This window comes from Equus przewalskii, chromosome 6, assembly GCF_037783145.1.
Source record: "Equus przewalskii isolate Varuska chromosome 6, EquPr2, whole genome shotgun sequence".
NCBI classification, from domain to species: domain Eukaryota; kingdom Metazoa; phylum Chordata; class Mammalia; order Perissodactyla; family Equidae; genus Equus; species Equus przewalskii.
Window position 1 is genome coordinate 25,300,773 of NC_091836.1, and position 22,490 is coordinate 25,323,262.

At 50.4% G+C, this 22,490-nt stretch overlaps 3 protein-coding genes across 7 annotated transcripts in view; all 3 read right to left on the reverse strand.

Moving 5' to 3' along the window:
* BUD13 (BUD13 homolog) overlaps positions 1-1,727 on the reverse strand; it is a 28,119-nt gene extending 26,392 nt beyond the window's left edge. The window contains exon 1 of one of the 2 annotated variants that reach the window (XM_008516740.2): positions 1,339-1,727. In XM_008516740.2, coding sequence (XP_008514962.2) covers positions 1,339-1,481 — 143 coding nt within the window. In that variant the 5' untranslated portion in view covers positions 1,482-1,727. The remainder of the gene's footprint in view (positions 1-1,338) is intronic. The other variant, XM_008516739.2, reaches the window with a different exon arrangement.
* Positions 1,728-6,071: 4,344 nt separating this feature from the next.
* Positions 6,072-16,335, reverse strand: ZPR1 (ZPR1 zinc finger). The gene is made up of 14 exons (XM_070624884.1): positions 14,832-16,335; positions 14,494-14,655; positions 13,989-14,079; positions 13,581-13,651; positions 12,874-12,960; positions 12,592-12,714; positions 12,184-12,231; positions 11,934-12,000; positions 11,459-11,529; positions 10,375-10,464; positions 9,785-9,895; positions 9,062-9,148; positions 7,373-7,438; positions 6,072-6,683 (listed from the first exon to the last, which is right to left on the reverse strand). The coding sequence occupies exons 1-14, from the start codon at positions 15,000-15,002 to the stop codon at positions 6,549-6,551; spliced, it is 1,380 nt and encodes a 459-aa protein (XP_070480985.1). The 5' UTR covers positions 15,003-16,335; the 3' UTR covers positions 6,072-6,548.
* Positions 16,329-20,033, reverse strand: APOA5 (apolipoprotein A5). Of its 4 annotated transcripts, none has more exons than XM_008516729.2 (4): positions 19,392-20,033; positions 18,799-18,850; positions 18,574-18,685; positions 16,329-18,049 (listed from the first exon to the last, which is right to left on the reverse strand). In XM_008516729.2, the coding sequence occupies exons 2-4, from the start codon at positions 18,845-18,847 to the stop codon at positions 17,086-17,088; spliced, it is 1,125 nt and encodes a 374-aa protein (XP_008514951.1). In that variant the 5' UTR covers positions 18,848-18,850; positions 19,392-20,033; the 3' UTR covers positions 16,329-17,085. The 4 variants fall into 4 exon arrangements, with proteins under 4 accessions (XP_008514951.1, XP_008514949.1, XP_008514952.1 ...); XM_008516727.2 differs by having other exon boundaries at positions 16,329-18,052; positions 19,392-19,715; XM_008516730.2 differs by having other exon boundaries at positions 19,206-19,706.
* Positions 20,034-22,490: the final 2,457 nt, after the last annotated feature.

Below are 22,490 nucleotides of genomic sequence, written 5' to 3' on the forward strand. Positions count from 1 at the left end.
TTAATATGTGATATCATTCAGTACTGCTCTCATTTTAAAGATGAGGAAACGGTGGCTTAGAGAGACGAAGTATCTTGCCCCAAGCCACACAGCCCATAAAGTGGCACAGCTAGGACTCAAACTCTGATGGGTGTTGCTCCAAAGCTCAATCTATTTTCACTACATGGCACTGCCTCGGAAGAACCCACACAAGTCAGAGGTGCAGGAAGACAGAACGCAAGAAACAAACCAGGAAAGGAAAGGGATTGTTCTTTCAAACTATTTGATTTTACTGAGTATGTTAGTTTCCTAGGGCTGCCTAACAAAGTATCACAAACTGGGTAGCTTAAAACAACAGAAATGTATTCTCTCACGGTTCTGAGGCTACAAGTCTGAAACCAAGGTGTCTGCAAGGCAGTGCCTGCTGGGAAGGCTCCAGGGAAGGGTCTTTCCTTGACTCTTTCAACTTCTGGTAACCCCTGGCATACCCCGGCTAGTGGCAGCATAAATCCAATCCAATCTCAGCTTCCGTCTCCACATGGTCATTTTCCCTCTATGCCTGTCTCTGTGTCCAAATTCCCCTCTTCTTAAAAGGACATCGCTCCTATTGGATTTAGCATCCATTCTAATCCAGCAGACTTAATCTTAACTAATTACATCTGCAAAGACCCTATTTCCAAATAATGTCACATTCTGAGGTTCCGGGTGGACGGGATGGGGGGAGGGGCGCTATCCAACCCAGTCCACCGGGCCACAAGTTTTCTCACTTGAAAAATGGGGATAATAACAGTACCTACTTCATGATAGTGTTCATATAAATTCACATACGACAAATAAATTCATATAAGACTAAAGTACTTAGAACAGTGCCCGGCACATGACAAGAGTTGTATAAATGTCAGTTGTTATTGTTCGTAGTAAGATTATTAAGAGTAACAGGAAGGGAGCAGAGGTCTCTGACGTGGGACCAGAGTCCTCAGGATTGGAGAAGCTGCACAGACAGGCTCTGGGCCCTAAGCATCCACGCACAGAGACTTTGAATCGGCTCCACCAGTATTCTCAGGGCACAATACGCGTTCTCTACGGGAGAGGTCGGAAGGCCACGAAGGCGGGAAGCGAGTGATGGAAGTCACAGCCCGGCTCGAACACACCCAAGCAGTGCACTGCCCACGGCAGGGGCGCGGCCCGAGCGGGCTCCGTGCCGGGCAGGGGGACGCGCGGCGGAGGAGCGAGGCCGGCGCGCCGAGGGGAGGGGAGCCGCGCCGACACGGGCCGGGCCGGGGAGGGCGGCGGAGGGGAGGGGAGGGGAGGGCAGGGGCGGCGAGCGCCGCAGGCCCCGCCCCAGCGGGCCCCACTCACCCCTTGCCGCCGACTCCGCCAGGCTTCGGCCGTTTTTTGCGACGCTTGCGACCGGACTCAGAGCCCCCGTCGACGCCGGCATCGGCCCCAGACAAGTAGCGCTTCAGATACTCGGCCTTGGAGAGCGGCGGAGCTGCCGCCATGGCAGCGGCGAGGGCGGGGAGACGGCTCGGCGTTGGGGACAAAATTCTTGAACGCGAAACGGACGGCGGTGACTAGAGGAGGTGGGGCCAGGACCGGAAGTGGCGGGGTGTGTCTGGAACAGCCCGGGCTGACAGGTGAGTGAGTGCTTTTGCAGGCTTCCGAGGAATGTGCACACCTCCGGGGCCCACTCTACGATCCTCAGACGTGCAACTGTGTTTCTTCTGTCCATCCATCGATCGGCTCATTCAACAGACTATGCAGCAAGTGCTGTTGTAGCCGTGAGAGTACAGCCACGACCCAAACAAGATCCCCGCCCCAGCAGCTTCAGAAGGACCGGAGTGTAGTGGTTAAGAACGTAGGCTCTGGAGGTGCAGTGTATTCAAGTTTGAGTTCTGGTTCCATAACTTCCTAGCTGTACGACCTTGGGCAAGCTGTTTAACAAAATAGGGATAATAATGGCACCTAACTCAATGGTTGTGAGGACTGAGATAATATTACTGTGTAAAGTGCTTAGAACAGTGTCTGGCACATAGGATATGTTAGCTATTTTTATGGGTGTAAGTATTTAGGTGGGCATGAATCTGTTCCAATATGGCCTCCAAGTACGTTTCAAGACAGGAAGTCAGAAATTCCAAACCCAGTATAATTACTATGAAAAATGCTAAAGTTTCTAACCTGTGTAACTTCCCCGCGTCTATTATTGGTAGCCCCTAGCTATCTCCTGTGTAGAATCTTTCCAGTGAAAAGGATCTGGATCTATTTTCAGCATGGCAAAAGAGGAAAGCTAGAGAGATTGAATTCTAATACTCAAGTTTTGGAGGAAAAGAAAAGACTTTTCTTGTGGGCATTAAGAGCTTTAGTTGAATTATCTCATTTAACACTCACAGTCCTCAGTTTTATTTTACAAATGAGAAAACTGAAGCTTGGAGTTACAGGAGCTGCCCGACTTCATACTGCCAGAACATGACCCTTGGGAGCAGAGGCTAGCAAAGTGGGGTGCAAGAGGGAATCTGAATTTTTTTTTTTTTTAAGATTTTATTTTTTCCTTTTTCTCCCCAAAGCCCCCCGGTACATAGTTGTGTATTCTTCGTTGTGGGTTCTTCTAGTTGTGGCATGTGGGACGCTGCCTCAGCGTGGTCTGATGAGCAGTGCCATGTCCGCGCCCAGGATTCAAACTAACGAAACACAGGGCTGCCTGCTGCAGAGTGCGCGAACTTAACCACTCGGCCACGGGGCCAGCCCCGGGAATCTGAATTTTTTGAAATGTTAGATATTTTCTTTTTATCTCATTATGTAGAAGTGAAATTTTTGTCACTGCTTTAAAGTATATTAGTCAAGAAGGCTTTTTAAACAAATACACATCTTGGGATACATGTTCAAAAATATACAACAAAACAGTTTCGGAGATCCCTGCCCTGCAGCATGAACTTTTAAGCACTGGGCAATACTGAATGGTCACAGGACAGGCCCAGAAAGGAAAGCAGGCTGGGTCGCTGAGAGCCTGAGAAGGGGACCCTGGACAGATAGGGCTTCACCAGCTGGAGAGCCCCACGACCCCCGTAACACAACCTTCCTTTGGCTTCTAGTCCACTTTGGTGTTTCAAACTGCACTCTGCAGCCTGTGTGTCAGCAGGCATTTGCAGAGTCTCAGCCTTCTGCTCCAGTGAACATTTCCAGTGTAGCCCCCTCAGCCCCATCACCCATCTCCTGCCCATTTCTGTCTTCAGTTCCACTGCTACCCCTTCCTCTCAGCACCCAGCCTTAGCCTGACAAGACCCATGCTCAGGTCCCAACCTTGTCCACCTCACAGGACATGTAAGCAGCATTTAATGAACCTATGTCCAGCGGCGTGGCCTGAGCGTTGCCCTCTCTGCAGTTACATCTAATCAAGCAAATGCAGTAATTATGGACTTGACCTCAGAATGTCCAGAGCTCAGGGTTCAGACTGGCCTGGCTTTGAGGCCAGCCTCTTAGAAGCTTTACTTCCTTTGAGAAGTTACCAGCCTCTCTGAGGCTGTTCCCTCACCTGTAAAATGGGGATAATTTTATTTATAGCTTTTACCTAGAAAAGTTTTAAAGCAGAAACAGAGATACTTTAGAATTACTGTGAGGATTATATGAGAGAAAATACATATAAAAGCACTTCACAATTATTAACTCACTAATCCTCACAAAAACCTATGAAGTAGATGCCATTATTATCCCCATTTTATAGACCAAGAAAACGAAGCATTAGAGCCAAGACTGGAGGGCTTCTAACCCTGAGGTGAACACACAGAACAAACACTGGCTGTCTTCTCTTCACAGGTGAAAACACTGCCATTTTCCTGTAAAGAGCATAAGTGTGCAAATATTTTTAAAAAGAGAAATAAAGCCAAACAGGGGCCAGCCTGTGACATAGTGGTTAAGTTTGTGTGCTTCACATCAGCGGCCCAGGGTTTGCAGGTTCGGATCCTGGACACAGACCTACACACTGCTCATCAAGCCCATGCTATTATGGCATCCCTCATACAAAATACAGGAAGACTGGCACAGATCTTAGCTCAGGGATAATCTTCCTCACTAAAAAATAAAAACATAAAGCCAAACAGTCTTAAACACCACTGCCCTAAATTTAAGTAGAGGCACCATTGACTAAATGACTAAATATGGCTATATTTAACATGCTTGAAATATGAAGTAAGAGTGTCCTCACAAGTGAACTCCTTTCCCCTTTTAATGTAAACACCAAACTTTCCACTTAAATTTTATCCCCATGGCTGTGAAACTGAATCTACCTGTTCTCGGGCTGGCACTTTGTTTCACCTCCCCTGGCCTTAGAGCAGGACCCTTCCCACACCTTGTTAGCTCCAGGCTACCTCCAGTGCCCTAACGAGGCTCCATCCAGGACAGAGGATTACCATGTAACAGATTTGATTAACCACATGCCACATGCTGGGGACTAAGGGGCAAAATGCAGTTAAATAGATGTAAGCACCCACCCCTGACAGGCTGTATGAGACAAGACTTGAGTTGAGTGGAAAACAAGGCTGCCAGGCCCCGTCAAAGAGCAAGAAGTACCTTAGCTGGGTTATCCCTGTCTGGCACCCTGTCCTGTCTTTGCCAGTTCAGAAACTCAGGTTATCATTTCCCAATAACTAGCTGGAGTCTAGGAGATTGCCTCACACCAACCAAACTCAGAAGACTCCGTAATAAACCACAGTGCCATTTTTCCCTTCACAGTGGGAGATGAATGTGACACAGGGACTCACCTTCAGAGCACAACCATCCCATAGGGAAGGTCATTCAAGAAACCAAATGATGGATCCGAAGGTTGCCTGAACTCAGATTCTCAATCAACTGGGAACATAGCGAAAACCTACTAGGGTAGAACACTTGCTTAGGAGAAGTCTATTCAAAGTGCTGTAGCTTTATAGTTTGTAGCAGTCATTTGCTAACCATAGTCTCCAAATTCTTAAAATTCCCTCCTCTTGCCCTCACTTACAGAAGTTAGAGATACAGGTATGGGAGTCAGTCTCACATGAAAGTAGCAAGATGCCAAAGAATTAATATGGAGATGTGTCTGAAAACAGAACCTTTGGAAACAAATACATTTAAGGAAAAGGGAGGAGGAAGAGATTCCAAATAAGGAATGATCAAAGTAAAGGGAAATTCAGCATTACAGTATCACAGGAGCCAGAGAAGGGTTAAGAGGTGGTCCAACGTCAAATATGACACAGAACAGAGAATGAGAACATTTTCCAAATGGAAAACCCCACTTGTGACCTCTGAGACTAGTTTAATAGAGCAGTGAGAGTAGATGGGTGTGAGTACTAAGTCATCTGTAACGGGGCAATTCTTTAGGGTTAAGTGTGCACACAAAGCACTCAGCTTTGCTGGAGCAGCTCAATTAATTAACAGGTCTTTATTGAACAAATACCCTGCAGCCAGCACTGCAAGAGTCATCAGTGTTAATGCAGCAGAGAGGACTAGCTGGGGTGGGGGGTCCAGGGCCCTGGGCTGCAGAGTGCTCACTGGGTCCTTAACTACTATGCTTCTATAGGCCACCCCCTCCCTCTCTGGTTGAACCTGTCTCCCAATTTGTAATTGAGTGGGATTAGATCTCAAATACCCCCATTGGTTCTAACATTCTCCAACCTCAGAGCGTGTGCAGCTCCCTCTGCCTGGAAATCTCTTCCTCCAGCTATCCACATGGCTTACTCGCTGACCTTCTCAGCTTTGCTTGAATGTCAAATTATCACCTTGTTAAGGTCAGCACCAGCCCCCACCTTCCCTGGCACTGTCCACACCCCTTCCCTGCTTTCCTTCCTCCATAACACTAGGCACCACCTTACAGACTATGTCATCTGTTGGTTTACAGTCAGTTTTGCCCACGAGACTTTAAGCCCCATGAAGGCAGAGTTTTGTTTTGTTCACTGTTCTGTGGTGTGCCTGGCACAAAGGAAGCACTCACACATCGGTTGAAGGAAGGAATGAAATGCCAGCACCAATCCCCAAATTACAGTGGCCACATTAGAGAAAATTTTCTTCAGGAGGTTGAATTCCACCAGCATATCACACATGGACAGAGTGAACTCAGAAGCCAGTGCTGTTTGGAAGCCATGGTTTTAATGAGAACTTCTTCACCTGTGCTGGACTCCCCCCTCAGAACTCATTTCCTGCTCAAAGTCCATACTTTATATACCCAACACCAACTCCCCAACTCCAGCTGTAGCTCTGTTCCACCTTGTTCACCTTTAGAGTTGCAACCCTAGAGGAGACAGCACTGTGTGGAGAAAGGGTAAAGACATGACAGGAACAAAGTGATGATGACATGCCCCATGGTTCATTTTCCGGCTTTCTTCCCAAACGGATTCAGAAACCTCCAAAATAAGGTCAAATAACCCAACAAGCTTGCACTGGCATCACAAACTGTTTACAAAGTGTGCCTAGATCTCTGACTCAGACCAGGTACCCTCCCCACAAGGGCGAGGCCTGGTGGGGAGGATGCTCCCAGCCTTTTCCAATAGTAATAAATAACCCTGCGGTCAGAGCGGTGCTGGAGGCTGGCCGGGAACCACCCACTGCTACCGCTGTGGGGCCAGGCCTGTCTCATAGCCCTCCGTCTTCATGTCATTGAGCCCCAGCTCCTCGTTTTGGTCAAATGTGCGCTTATAACGCTCCACCTTCATCTCAGGATCATCTTCAGGTGCATACACGTTCTGCAAGGCCAAGGACAGACGATCAGTGCCTGAGCATCCTGCTATCCTCCCTCCCCCAGGTGGCTTCCAACACCCATTTCCCCAAGAACTCAATGAGTCTTTTACTCTCCAAGCACCTCCAATTCCTCATGGCTGGGCGCAACTAGTGGGCAGCAACAGAGCCCAGATGGGCTGGAGTAAGAGAGTCCAGCCCCAGGCAGGATTAGGGAGCAGTCTGCCCAAAACACTGTCTATCTGCACCTTCTTATGAAGAGTACAGCAAATCTTCATCATGGGGAGACCTCAGAACCATTTTGCCTGACCCACAATAACTGGTCAAATAAATGTTAAAATTACTGTCAATCACCAGAAAATCTCCCTAGCCAGCTTACAGCGTTTCAGTTTTCCTACCTTGGCCCCCGGACAAGCACCATTTCTCCCCACTCCACAATCAGATTTGCAGAATTAAAACTCCATTGCCAGACGTGGAGCTGGGAACAAAGCTAGACTCTAGGAAGAAGGAGCCTAGGAGGACCCTCCTTTCCCTCTTTCACACACACTTACAATCCCTCCACCTTCCCCTTTCTCCCTTATGTTCCAACTTCTGCTGAGAGGTTCTCTGATAACGAGCAGTTCATTTAGAACCAAGTCTCTCAGTTGCTGGGGGAATAACACATACTCCATGAAATAGCAGGGGAGGTCTACGATACCTGCAAGTAGCTGTTTCCTGCTGGATCGTTCATAACAAAGTGGACCTTCAGGTTACCCTCAAGGATCTAAAGGAGAGGGAACACAGCATGCAAATTTCACATAGCTCCTAGTAGGACGAGGCCATGTCATGCCAGAGGAGAACCAACCCAATCTGCATTGCAGAATGCCCAGAAGTTTCAAGAACTGATGAGGTACCTCTAGAAGTGGAGGGGAGAGGACTAAAATAAGGACTGTCTGAAGGCTATTTAAGAAACCATTTGACACCCCTGATCTCATCTCCTACTCCAAACAGGCCAATGATTTGACTGCCCTTCCCCCATCCCAGGAAAAGACAACGGGACTCTGTGGAGACGTTACCACGGCGGCTATGGACTAGGGGCCATTGGCCCAGTTGAGCACAGAGGGAAGGGAATCAAGAATAGGAGGTTAAGTGAATGTATGCTCACTGGAAACAGAATACACACACCCAGCCGTCTTCCCACACTCAGCTCTCGGAAGACTGCCAGTAGCCTTCATCCTCAGGCCAGGAAATGGAACACCCACTGATGGGAATCTGACCAGCCCAAGAGGAAAGACCTAACCACTCTGGCACTGGGGCTACCTCAACAAAACGGCGAAACTAAATCCCCCTAAAATAAGCCCAGTGTCAACAAGACTCACCCCCACTCAGCTTTTTTAGTCCTCTACTTTAAAAAGACAATCAATAATTACTAAACATTTGAACAAAGTCCCTAACATTGAAAGACATAAAATTAAATGGAAAAAAAACAAAAAACAACTTAGAGGAAATGGAAACTATGCAAGGAAAATAAAATGTAAAAAAAAAAACCATTAGTATTCTCAAGAAGAAAAAATACTACATCCTTAAAACAACAGGATGCTACTTTTAAAAAACAGCACAAGGGAGAGTATTCAAAGACCAGAAAAAGCTCCTGGAAAATAAAAATGTTAGTGGAAATGAAAAACTCAATTGAAGGTTGGAAAATAAAGTCAAGGTAATGAGCAAACATAAAGAAACTGAAAACTGGACAAAGAGTAAGTAAATTAGAGAAGACCAGACAAGTCAGTCTAACATCCAAAACACAGGGCTTTCAGAGAGAAGAGAAAGAACAGAGAGGAGGCAAACCTCAATAGAATAACTTTAAAAAGCTTCCTAGAACTGAGCCACGAGTTTCCAGATTCAAAGGACCCACCAAGTGCTAGCACAGTGGTTGAAAATTGACCTACACCAAGGCACATCCTGAAACTTCACGTCATGGGGGACAAAAAGGTATCACAAGAATAGGTCAATACAAAAGATCCCGAATCAGAATGCCTTCAGACTTCTCAATAGGCAAACGGGAAACTGGGAGACATTAGTGCGACATCTTCAAAATTCTGATGAAAAATTACTTCCATCCTAGAATTCTATTCCCAGCCATTAATCAATCTAGTGTGAGGGTAGAATAAATGTTCAGACATGTAGGGTCCCAGAACTGTTACTTCCCATGCACTTTCTCAGGAAGCTACTGGAGAAGATGTGCCAACAAAATAAGGGAGAAAATGAGAAAAATGACATGGGACATTGGAAACCAGGAGAACCCCCAACATGTTGGTTAGATGTTTAAAAGGTAGCAAGAAAGGGAATGTGGCCTCCTGTTCACTGGAGCCCCAGGACCACAAGTACTAACCAGCCCGAGTCTTCTCACCTGGTCCAACTTCTGGCTAAACTCCTGCAGTTTCTCCGTGTGGCCAGGATTAGAACTGTCTCCCAGTGTGAAAGGGTTCTTGGTCACCTGCAATAAATGGCATCCAAACTGCTAGAATATCGGCTCTGCGTTAGGTTAGACCATAGACCCGGCGGCTGCCCAGTCAGGGAAGCCTGGTCTCCATCGATCCCACACCACCTTTCCCACCTAGGCAGCCACTCCTAAGAGTATACGGATTAATCTGCCAAGACAACAACTGGCAATGTGAAACAAAAACTACAAAAATGTCTTACAATCTGAGCTCCAGTCTGAAGAAATGCAAAGTATAATTTACAAAGACAAAATGCCTGACAACTGAGAATCAATTAAGTGAAATGATTCATCAAGAGGATAAAAATGGGCTAAGTCAACACACACACATACGTATGGTGGGGAGTTTTAGATGCTGGAAGGACCCTCATCCCCTCATTTTACAGTGAAATAAATGACTTACCCAAAACCACAAAATATCTACACTGTCCCAGAATACGGCCTGGGAATTTCCATTCAGAATTTCCCATAAACTCATCTTCACAATCCAAAATAATATTTAAGTCTCCTTAATCAGCTTTAAGAAAAAGAAACTCCCAGTTAATCAGCTCCAAATGCGAGACATTCGAGGTCTTCCAGCCCCTTCCCCGTGGCCGTGCCAGGGAAGCAGCGGCGCACTCTCAGGGCACTCACCAGTTCCCGGATGTCTTTCAGCAGCCCTTCCAGTGTGGTGAACTTGCCACCAAGGACAGCCATTCCCAGTTCAAACTCCAGCTCTGGGATTTCCACACTACACGTCTCAGACTGTGAGATGAGAGGTCAAATTAGGCTTCAAATCAGAAACCATTAGAGACAGCTACCCAAAGTCTTCCTGCCAAATTAACACCACTAGTGACAATTTGGGGACAAAGTCGGCTGTCCCAATTTTCTCTGACTCTCCAGTTAAAGCCAGATGCACTCCTATCCATGTGAACCACAGGAATAGAACAACCTAATAAAGGGACACTCTGAGTCATGCCTCCAAGCTGTCATGTATCCTGTCATTAGAGGCCAAGGCAAGGGCCCTTACAGACACTGGAGGCAAAAAGCTGCCAAGTCATCAGAAAGAGCTTGTGGGTCACCTTATGAATCTGCACTTCCTACCAGGGATTAACTCCACTCAGGGATCCTCAAACCCAACAAGTAAGGAGATACCTCACGACCCCAGGACATAATTAAAAAGACAATTTCCCCTAGAGACCACCGTGTGATGAGGACAATCATTTTCCCGAGCAGGGTGTTACCTTGAGCAGGTCTCTGGTCATATCTGAGGGATCTGTGATGTGGAGGGTGATCCTGGTGCCCAAGGGCTCTACTGCTCCTCCAGATTTCACCTGCACAGACGACAGCAATCAGGAGCAGCAGCAGCAGAGAAGACTCCAATCCCTATCTGGTGCCAGGAAGACCTTGCAGGGTAGGCTCAGAACTCCAGTCAGGCCCACTAAAGGCTCCCAAGGACAGAGCCTTCTAAACCAATAGTGGCAGCAGTCACCCAAACCCACAACACCAAGAGCTGGCCAGGAGGAGAGAGCCCAGCACAGTAGCCTGCCAAACCTGACCCCAAATTGCCAAGAAACTCTGAATTTACCTTTTAAAAAAAATGACTCTTGAGGTTGAAAGAGACTTTATTTTATTTTATTTTTTGAGAAAGATTAGCCCTGACCTAACATCTGCTGCCAATCCTCCTCTTTTTGCTGAGGAAGCCTGGCGCTGAGCTAACATCCGAGCCCATCTTCCTCTACTTTATATGTGGGACGCCTGCCACAGCATGGCTTGTCAAGCGCTGCCATGTCTGCACCCGGGATCCAAACCGGCAAACCCCAGGCCGCCAAAGTAGAACGTGCAAACTTAACCACTGCGCCACCAGGCCATCTCCTGAAAGAGACTTTCAACTGCATCCCACATGTGTGTCCCCTTTATAACATTCTGGTTTAAGCATTTAAATAGCTTATGCTTGAATACACTCAGGGAAAGGGAATTTACAACCTTCCAAGGCAGCCCATTCTGTTTTCAGACAGATCTAGACAGTTTTATATTCCTGCATCGAAATCTGCCTCCTGCACTTCCACTCCTCTGAGGGGTGGGTCAAAAAGTGGGTCTCTCTCTCCCATTAACCAACCTTCAGTATGTCTCAAACAAATTATGATGCCTCTAACTTTTCTCTTCTAAGCTAATTCCCAGTTCCTTCGAGGGCTCCTCACCCTACACTAAGCCTAAGAGAAAGACTCAACCCCTCCCTCCTCACCCCACAAGCAGGTTTAGGAAGGATGAAAGTCAGATGGGTTACCCTCAAGCTAGTCTTCTTCCCAAACGATGGAGCCCACCCACCTCGTTGGTCCGATGGCCGCAGTTCTCGCAGTTGGTAGCCATGATGATAACCTCCTTAAAGTGGGGGATTTCTGCAAAATGGAGTTAAGAAAATCTGCTTCCAGGATAGCAAGACCACCCTCCGTGGAAGAACAAATCCAAACCCCAAATAGACAGTTGCTGGCCCCAGGAGAGCAGGCTCACAAGAAACAGCCTAACTCAGTCCTCAAGAACAGGGCAAGGGCACAACCTACGGTGATCTCTGTTCACAAATATTTGAAGTCATGGCTCAGGCCCCGCACAGGAGCCTAGAGACCATGGCCTAATTCTCTCTTTGAACCCAAAAACCAAGGTGCACAGTCTCACCAAAGGCAACATCCTCCTCATCACTCGGAATGACACGTGTGCTTTCCCTAAAGGGAGTAATCCCCAGCCTGGATATAATCTTCATGCCTGAGTCAGGTGAAGAGCAACCCAACTGCCCGACAAAAGATACGAACTAGCTTCATGTTGGTCTGAGCCGGAGCATTGCATTCCGGGCAGTTTGTGTTGAACTGTAGCACCTGGAACACAACATGGGGACGCAGAGTGAGCCCTCCCAGGCAGGTGAGCTCTGCTCAAGCTAAAGACATTCAGCTGGTATGCTGGTGGTCACCCATGTTGGTGGTGAGGAAGAGAGACACTGAACACCATCAGTCTCAACCCACAACTCTGCTCCTTCCTCCACAGCAGCCAATGTGACTCACTTCATTTCTGAGATCTTCTTCTTCTGGCTTCTCTTCTGGTGCCTCTGCCTAAAATAGCAGAAATGCAAGTCACACATTGGCACACAGACCTCAGCCTCCCCAACACCCTGCCCTGGAGTAGGAGAAAATGATCTGGCTTGTTTATGTCAGCTGCCACCTCATGAGTTTAACACAGAAGCTAGAAAGCAAAGCCCCAATCGGGGGAAAACAGAGCTTAAGACAGGATCACAGCCACTGCCATCCTTTACCATAAAGTTACCCTACGTCCTTGATTTGAGCTAGATGAGAGGCTCAGACATGCTGAGAAAGGGACACAAGGCAGCAGCAGCAAAATAAGTTTCCACTGACTCCAAGCAACGCAGAGTGCAGGATAATTCCAGAGCATTCTTCTGGCTTCAGTCCACTCACCTGGAGCCCCAGCATCTCTTCCTGCTGCAGAGTCCGGTTATAGTGTGTGATCACCAGGGCATCATCTTTCCGGGGAGCATGTGGGTTTTCCACAAAGCTGTTCCCTGAGGGATCATCAATGATCTAACCGATGGGTGAGGAGATAGTAATTACAACAAGAAATCACACATGATCCTCCACCTACCATCCGACCACTCAGGCACCACACTGGAAAAATCCCGGACAGTCTTCATGGTCTCTCCTCCCCTACATCGAGGGCACCTGGAGTCCCTCAATACTCACCAGAGTGAAAGGAGAGGCCACTTGCTTTAGCTCTTTCAGTTTGACAATGAACTCATCAATTCTTTCCGCTATAGCGTCTTCGTTTGCCTGATGTGAACAGAGAATAAAAGCATCGGCCTGGTGACAGACCTTCTGCCCCCACTCCCAACATGCCCATGTCATTTCCATCAGGAAGTCACCACCTGTCTTAGCGTGAGTAGAAACAGAGAGACTCAGACTTCACAGGGAGATGCAGCAAGTAAGTCTGAAGTTTACAGGGGGTGCCAGATGAGCCTCATTTCACCCTCATTGAATCGTTTAGTCCAGGCATTCGTGCCAGGTTAGAGACACAAAGTAAATAAATCAGAGCCAGTTAGGAAGACAGATACTAAATATGCAACTATATTTTTCCTGTCATAATAAATTTAAGATGCAATGGAACACTCAGGCAACATAGATAAACCCAAGGGGATTAGAAAAGGCTCTTCAGAGGTAATGGTGTCTATCTGAGATGAGGCCTGAACATACACTGGGGGGAAAGAAGTGGAAAGGACAATAGGTGCAACATATGCAACATCTTGGCAGCTACAGCATCACCATGCTTCCCCTGGAAAGTTCTCCAATAGTCAGACAGGGACAGCTCAGCTACATGGGAAGCCGAACGCTCTACTCAGACACATATAAATAATTATTTCTTGAGCTGCCACAACCAGAACACCCCAGCTCACCCTTCGTGTGGGCTGATCCTGCTCCAGGCCAGAGACAGCACGGCTGATCAAGCCTTCAACAGTGGTCAGAGCTGATGAATGAGAACAAAAGACAAGAGAGTCTTGGCTCTGCTATCAAGTGCCTTTATGACCCTGCCATCTGTAAGATGTGGAGGCCAGGAACAAGATTCCAGTCATCTCTAATAGCTGTGGTGCTAAAACTCTATAATAAGCACATCACAGTCTTACCATCACTGTCTACCATTTCAAGCTGTTGTATCTAATCTTTACGGTTATGTTAAACCAACAAAGACCACAATGCCCACTTGGCCAAAGCCATACACAAGCCACTAGGCCTGGCACCAGGGATTTTGCACCAAAGATTCCAGCTAGGCAGGAACAGCCCAAATATCCTGATCTTAAACGCACCTCCCTTCTGACTGAAGGCAGGAATTTCAAAATCCAACTCTGGGATCCTCGTGGTGGCAGAGTCAGTCTTCACTACTTCTCTGTTCATGTCCTGAACAGAAAGAAAAACCGTCAGTCCAGAGAGGTTGGCAATACAGCTTCTCCTCAAGAAATACCAGACTGTCCCTCTCCATCACACCCCAGCCCAGCTGTTTCTTCCTCTCTCCACTCCAGGAGGTCCACACTACTCTCCCCAAATAGTACACGTGCTGTGAGCGAGCCTGCCCAAATGCTCATGCGAGTGCTATTCATAACAACTACTGCTCATTTGATACCCTCTGACAAAATCAACAAAGTACTTTCACAAGTCTTATCTCACCTGAGCAGATGACAGCACCAATACCATTTTGCAAACAGCAAACTGAGGCTCGGACACATAAGTGGATTCATTCGCGGTCCAGGGCTCTGACTCCAGCGCCCGAGCTTTCTCTATGACACTAGGGTACCTGCTCTGGGCTCCTCTCACCTCCGGGGTCCTGACGGTCAAAGTGTAGCGCACTCCCTGGTCCTGGATCCTGCCTGCCGACTGGATCTCCGTGTTGTCCCAGCCACAGTGCTCGCAGGAAAAGGAGCTCACGATTATTTCTCTGAAGAAGGGGATCTTGGTGAGCAAGAGGCGCGTCATGCCCTGGGGAAGCAGAAAGCAGCTAAGGAAAGAACCAAAGAAATCCCAGCTCCCCGTCCACTGACGCCCGGGCGTGCCTCGCCTCCAGGTCCCCAGCTGGGCCCACCTGGCCGGGTCACCGAACCCCCGCCCCTCCCCGCCTCAGCCCGACCCTGTCCGCGGCCGCGCCCCCAGCTCACGTTGCGGAAACAGTTCATGCATAGCGACTCGATCTCGGTGGGCTGCTGCTCCTCGTCCTCGGCGCTGATGGGCCGGAATAAGCGCCCCGAGGCAGGAGCCCGGGCCGGGGCTGACGAGGGGGCGGCAACAGCCGCCGGGGGCCCGGGCTCCACAGCCCCGTCAGCCGCCATCACCACCACGCGCAATTCTGGCTTTGACTTCCGGCTTCCGCTCTTCTCGTGGCCCCACCCCTTCCTTAGGCACTTCCGCCAGCTGCCGCCCCCGCCCTTTCTTAAAGGGGCCGCAGACTCTGCGCCCTCGGGGAACAGTATCTGACAAAACGTCTCTGTTGCCGGCGTTGTATGGTCCAGCCTTCAATAGCCAGCCGGATTCGGGCTTTGCTTCCACCTCAATTAAGGCGTCACTTCCCCCAGTATGTCCTGTGAGACCCAGGGCAGTGTTTTGCTCCTTGGCAATAGCTCCATCACACAGGGTTCTAACTATTGGTCCACAAGTCTGACTACAAGAGCCGTGACCGCGAGGGGCCTGGCTTGTCCCTCGCTATCCCTGAGGAGATGCGCTCTGACCTGGGCCTCCTTCCATCCACTGTTGGGCCAGATGCTGCTTCGCCCTAGATCCCCCTCTCACAGTTCCTCAGTCACTCTCTCCGTTTCTATTCTTCTCACTCCCTATTTCTGTCCGCATGAACACCTGCCCAAATTCCAGCCTCAAATACAAAACCCTCATTTTTACTCCCACCCCCTCATCCCCACCACACCCGACCCCAGCTGACTCACCTCTTCCAGTTTCCTAACTAATAACAGCAAAAACACCTCTTTTTTTGGGTAAGCTTTCCTTTCCAGCACCTCCTCTCCCTGGGCATCTCTCTCCCCGTTCTGTTGCTAAATCCAGAGCGTTATGGAAGAGTTACAGCCTGCGGGCGTGATGAGGCCAGATTCATGTGGGGTCTGTGCTGTGAGGGGGTGTGGAGGTGCTGAGAACCCTGTGCAGGGCAGGCTGAGCCAGGAGGAAAGGGCGCTGGATGGGGTGTGTTAGCCCTTTCCTCCTCCCTGGACTTCACCCACCTGCAATTTCAGAGTTCCCAGGGGACCTATGAGAGCTTTGTTGCCATCAAGTGAATCTGTATATGGCGGGTTAGAGTTTGGGGTTCTCAAGAAGAGAGTCAGTCATAAAAATAGGCCATTCAAAATCTGGAATAGCAGGAGCAAAGGAGACAGGGCCCCTCAGGAACCTGCATTTCATGGACACCCCACTGTGGTAAGCAGGCCAGTGAACAATGCAGGTACAAGAGGATGGGTCTCCAACCCAGGCGTGACAGACAGCTGTCATCTAAAGCAGAGCCCAGCCAGAACCAGGCCCCTGTGACAGACCTGGACTAGGAGGGGGTCAGTGAGAAAGAGCAGCAAGGGATTGGAGTGCGTGATGGGCGTGCTTTGGGGCTAGTGGTGAGGCCACTGCTTTCAGACATGGTCTAAATGAGAGTCACACCAGGCCAATAAGCTTCCGTCATAAGCATCTATTTCCTTTGAGTCAGAAGTCTAGACTTCAGTCTGGGAGTCAGGAGGGAGGATGAAGATGGGGAGGGCACACAGTATGCTTGCTCCCCCGAGGGTTTAAGAAGCCCCCACAGTTTAGATGTAGAGCTGTATAAGAAATTCAGGCTTGGTTCCCTCCAGTTACAACCCCCACCATTCGTACCCACCAGCGTCAGAGCCAGCAGGAATATGTACACACGGTCACATGCTCTCCTCATCATATTTTTCTCCTTTCTCCCTTCTCTTCCCCCAACAGAAGCTGTCATGGCAGCCCCAGGGAGAAAAGAGCTCCTCTCTGTGGCCCAGCTGTAACAGCGGCCACCAGGCCGACAAAGTGATGAAAGCCAACCCTGGGATGAAGAGGCACAGGTTTCCAGCACCATGGCAACAGCCTTGCACAGAATTACCCACACGGAGAGTACCTCTCTCCCTCCTCACTCCCGCCACCCTGGAATGGAGCAACTCATGAGGATTCCCAAATGAGCACGGGAAGCGGGTTTGCAAAGCCTGGTGAGTGTAATGCATCCAGATGGGGGAATCGCAGGAGGCTGGATGTGCCGGGGACAACAGCCCCTTCCTTCGGTGGTCTCACCTATCCCGTGCAGGGCTCTCCGCCCTCTGCCCAACAGGCCACCGTCAAGGACTGAGCTATGCTAGGCGCTCAGATCCTGGGCTCTCCAGAAAAGGAGCTGGGAAGTGGGCCTGGGCAAGTAGACCCTCAGGGCTCCCCGCCGCCACCACCGAGCCCATCGTTATGAATGCTATAGTTGATGTCTTCCCACAGGTCGTCGAGACGGGCCTGCAGCTCACTCCGGGCCTTGCCGCTGTCCCCTGGGAGGAACTCTGGGGCGAAGGCGTGGTGGCCTGGTGGGGGCGGCGCCAGCTGCTGCTGGACCTCCTCAGTCTCCTGGTCAATGGCGTGGGTGAAGGCGGCGATCTGCAGGAAGGTGTCGTGGCGGAAAGCCTGGAGTCGCTGGCGCACCTCCTGGGACAGAACCTGGGGGTCTGGGTCGGCCCCTTCCTTCGCGCCGCCTGCGCTGGCGCCGGCGCCGGCGCCGGCAAAGGCGCTGAGCTCTTCGCGTAGCCGGTCCAGGTTCTGCTGGATGCGTGCGTGCAGGGCCTTGGCCTTGAGCGTGAGCTTCTGCGAGAGCACCTGCACGCAGCGGCTGAGGCGCGCCGGGCTGGCGGCGGCGTGCGGGGCCACGCTGCGGTGCAGCTCCTGCACGTGGCGCCCGATGCCCGACACCAGGCGCTCGGCGTAGGGGTGGAAGAGCGCCTTGACGCGGTCAGTGTGGTGCGCCACGCGGCTCTGCAGTTCCTGCAGCAGGCCCCGCGCCTCATCCACGCCTCCCAGCAGCTGGGTCTTGGTGTCCTCTCCGACCACGCGCAACTGCTCCTGCAGCTCCTGTACGCGCAGGGCCACCTGCTCCATCAGCTCCATGGTATAGGGCTTCAGCTGCCGCCGCAGCCCTTCCAGGTTCCAGCCCACGCGCTCGTGTACCTCTGTCATGTAGGGCTCCAGGCGGGCCCTCACCTCTTCCAACTCCTCCTGCAGCCGCTGCCACATGCCCACCGGGTCGTGTGGGAGCCCAGGAGGCACCTTTCCCTGCCCACTCAGAAGGCCCAGCTTTTCCAGGAACTTGTCCATATTGCTGAGGTCTTGCTCACGGCTGTCTTTCAGCCTGCTGGGGAAGGGGACAGACATCCAGGCCATCAGACTGCTACCCTCCATCATCTCCTTTACCCAAGACACGTTGCTCATCGATCCTCTAGGGAAACCATGGATGTAGGTCCGTGGCCCGAGCCAGGGCCCTGGTCCTAGCCCCCGGCCAACCACTACTCCTCACATAGGAGTACAAACACATGGCACATGCAAATCCGGACCCACACTGCCCCAGGAAGCACAGATGCACCTGGACTCACTCAATCCTTTCATTCTGGGGGCCATGGTGGGGGTCCTCTCCGCTGCTCGCAGGTCCCACGCCTCCGTCGGCAAGGGGACAGCAGCTATAGCGAGGTCAAGGGGGGGTTGCTGCCAGCAGAGGGCGCTGAACAGCCCGGAAGGGCCAGCATAGCCGGCAGCACTGGCCCCACTCAGTCCCTCTGTCCCACTGAGGACCACGAGGCAGAGGCATTCGAGGCAGCGCACCGTCCCGCGGCTCGCTTGTCTCCTCCTTCACCTGCACCCTTTACCCTGGCCACTCACGCGGGCTCCCACGCCAGCTTCTGCTGCTGGATCTGCTCCACCCTGCCTTTATCGCGGCTGCTCTGGCTGAAGTAGTCCCAGAAGCCCTTCCGTGCCCAGGCCGTTGAAAACGCTGTGGAGAGCGATGGGGCAATAAAGGGCTGGGTTTCCTCCCCCAGGGTGGACCAGCCCCTCAGTCCGGCCTCCACCCACACCTCCATACTGAAGTCAGGGTTGGAGACGCACCTAAGATGAGGGCCAGAGCCCAGGTCAGAACTGCAGCCTTGCTTGCCATTGTCTGTTTTGGGAAGGAACGCAAATGGAGGCCCGGTTAGGGGGAAAAAACAAAGGAAGGGACATCTCCCAGGGGACTTGCCCCAAGGGCAACCTGCCCCAAATCAGTTAACCCTTCCCTGGGGTGTAGGGAGCACAGAGCTGTTGGGGCTCAAGGGGACTGACCCAGGTGAATGTGGCTGGGAGGGAAAGGATGTCTTCACCAGATATGGGGGGAGGGGGGAGGAATTCCTCTTTCACCTCAATCACATAATATGGAGTGTGGAGCACACTGCTTTGTAAAGGTTCCCCCAGGACCACCCCTCCCCAGACCCCAGGAGCAGCTCCCTTGTCCCTTCTGCCACCCCTCCCTCACTCACCTATCTTCCTGCCTCCCATTTCATGGCTGGGAAAACTGAGGTATCCCAAGGGGGAAGGAGCAACTCTACCGAGGTGCTCCAAGAGGATGTCCTTAGTTCTTAGTTCCCACCCCACCTCTCCACTGAGACCCCTACAGTCCCCTCCCCGAGGACCCCGACACACGTCCCTCTGCCCCAGCTGCTCACCTGCTCAGTGCTGGGCACAGAGAGCAGACATTCCGCTTTATACTCCAGGGGCCTGGGCCTCTGGCAACAATTGCTCTGAGTAAATACCACGTGGAGGTTCAAAGAAGGATGACCTCAGCTGCCTCCCCGTGCTCACCTCCTGCCCTTTCTGGCACCCAGAGGGTTAATGAGTGCCCGAGGATCAGGGGGCTGCCCCAGCAGAAACGTGCTTCCTGGAAGCTTTTACAAGGAATGGGGCTGAACTCCTCACCCACTTCCCCCTAAATCCTACAACCGTCACCCTTCCCACTGATCGCTGGCTGGCCCAACAACAGAGACGAGCCTGTTTGTCCACTGAGGGCCGTGCTCTTACTCAACTGCTCAGAGGCACTGTGCCCAGGCCCAACAGGGACAGTGTCCAGCTGCCAGCGTGAACCTGAGCAGCCCTTGAATGCTTGTCCATGGGCTCCAGGCAGCCCAGGGAGAGCCAGCATTTATAGGGTTAAAGACCCTCCCACCTCCCCCTATATAAAATAATCCTAGAACAAGCAGGGCAAGTCAGATGGGGTGAAGATGAGATGGTGCGAGCCACCTGAGTCAAGGACTCTGGGCCCAAAGAATTGGAGCAAGATGAGGAGTCTCCCCATGGAGAAAGGCTGAACTGCTGCCACAGGGCCTCTGAGGAGGGGAAGCCAAAAAGCCCAGACCTTTCTCTGATGACGTGCCCACTCCGTATGCTTAAACACACACATTCATAACCTCCTGATTTTTGCTCCTAAGTATATGTTGAATCTATCCCCTCTGCATTTCCGCCACCGGTCCCATTACAGCCCCACAGCCTCTCTCCGTGATTGCATTCATAACCTCCAGTGGGGCTCTCTGCCACAGTCCTGCCTGTTCAGTCCCTCCTCTGCTGCGGCTCATCCCAGCCTATAGCCAGTCTCACCTCCTGCCACACAGGACCCCTGGCGTTCCCTCAGCATACCACCTTTTTCAGGACCCCGAGCCTTTGTACATGCTCTTCCCTCTGTTTGAAATATCCTATCCCTTGGTGAACTTATATTCATTTTTTTTCAGATTTAGTTCGTATTAGTTAGGATTAAGTTCAGCTATAACTGACCCATACACAGACAAAAGAAAATGGAGAAAGAGAAGAGTTTAAACAAAATGGAATTGTATTTCTCTCTCATGTAAACATAGGCCAACCAGGGCTCAATCTGTCTTGTTGCATTATCATCCTCAACAAGAGACTCGTGTCCAGGTTTCCACTGCTCCAGTTCACCCTCAAGTCTCCCTCCCAGCCAGCAGGAGGAAGGAAAAGGGCATGCTCCCTCCCTTTAAAGACACATCCCAGAAATTGAGCTTACCACTTTTACTGACATCCCATTGGCCAGAACATAGTCACATGGCCTTGCTTAGCTGAAAAGGAGGCTGGGAAATGTAGTCTTTACTCTGGATGGCTGTATTTCCAGCCAGAAAAGAACTATATTCCTCAGGAAGAAGAGACGAATGGATTTGGGGAGGACAATAGGTTCTGCTGCACAGCTCCAACATCACTCTGAATGCCCTCTTCTGCCTTTACTCTTCTCTGTTCTGGAGACAGACTGATTCCACAGTAATCACACTTTGTATATTCCTGTATTACAGCACTTAGTAGCCTGCAGTGCAGTGATTTGTTGATATATCTGAGAGCTCTTTGAGTGCAGGGACTTTGTCTAATTCATCTCTATGTCCCCCATTATGTTTGGCACAGTGCATAATACATAGAAGATTGAGTGATTGAATTTATTCATTCTATCGATGAGGAACTGAGCTTTGGGGATCTTAAATGACTTGTCCATCAGTACACAGTAAGAGGTGCAGCCAGACTGGGAGCCCAGGGGTTTAGCTCTGGTAGCTCAGGACAGCAGGAGACGAGGCAGGAAGGGTAACCAGACCACGACCAGGTCATGAAGGGCCTTGTGTGAGCAGTCACTGAAGGGTACACGATGGGAAGATTGCTCTGGAGGACAGCAACGTGGAAGGCAGGGAGACTGTTTAAGAGGCTATTTGAGTAACCCGAGAGATGAGGGAGCCCGAATTAAGGCATGGCTGTGAGCATTGATAGGACAGAAAATACAGTATTTGAAGGATATTAAAGTAGTGAATTGATGGCACCTGGTGACTGATTGGATGAGGGAGGGGGAGGAGGAACCCCAATAATTCCCAGATTTCTACGCAAGTAGGTAGATGATGGGATCTTGCACCAAGGAGGGGAGCATACTGAAGGAAGAGCAGGTTGGGATGGGAAATGAGAGTTCAGTTTAACAGGAATCCTAGCTTGAACCTAAGCAGGGTTTCAGAGAAGCATAGGGCAAGCCCAGTTGAGGTCTATTTGCATAACAGCTGAGAAGCCTCCTAAGAGAAAATTCATTTGAAAACAAAAAAGGAACAGGAACTACAACCCAATCATAAAGCAATAGTCATCAAAGGAGTAGGAAACAGAGTGTCTGGGAAGGGTGTGTTTTCAGGAAATGAAAGAAGATGGGAATGAGAGAGACATTCACATTTAGGTTTGGGTTCTCGTTTGTACTCACAGGATGGTGTGGCCTTGTGCGGGAAGATCCCCCACAGGAGATGTTAGGGCAGTTGGATGTAGATGTCTAGAGCTCAGGGGAGAAATCTAGGCTGAAGACTGAATCTGGGGAGTCATCTGCCTATACTGGAAGTGGAAGATGTGGGTGTGGATGAGATCACCCAGGTGATACAGACTCAACACCAGGTCGACATAGGGAAGCCGTATTGTAGAAAAGAAACCATATTGTAGCTTTGAATGACCTCTGATTAACTAGCCCAGATGTGCTCTGTAGATTCTGTGGCCCCTCCCAGCTGCTTTAAGATGATAATTTTGTTCTTTCAAGTTCTCTAGGAATGTGATGACCCCCCCGCCCAGCAGAGAGTCTATGCTGATAGCCATCATCAATGACAACTGAAAGATCAGGGTATAGGGCTCCATTCCCTGATGCATATCCAGTAAAACAAAGGGCTATCAGAAGCTGGGACAAGATGTCTGCTCCCACCCTGAGATCAGATAGAGGCCCCACCCAGAGACCGCCACCTCCCCCACCTAGAGACCAGCCC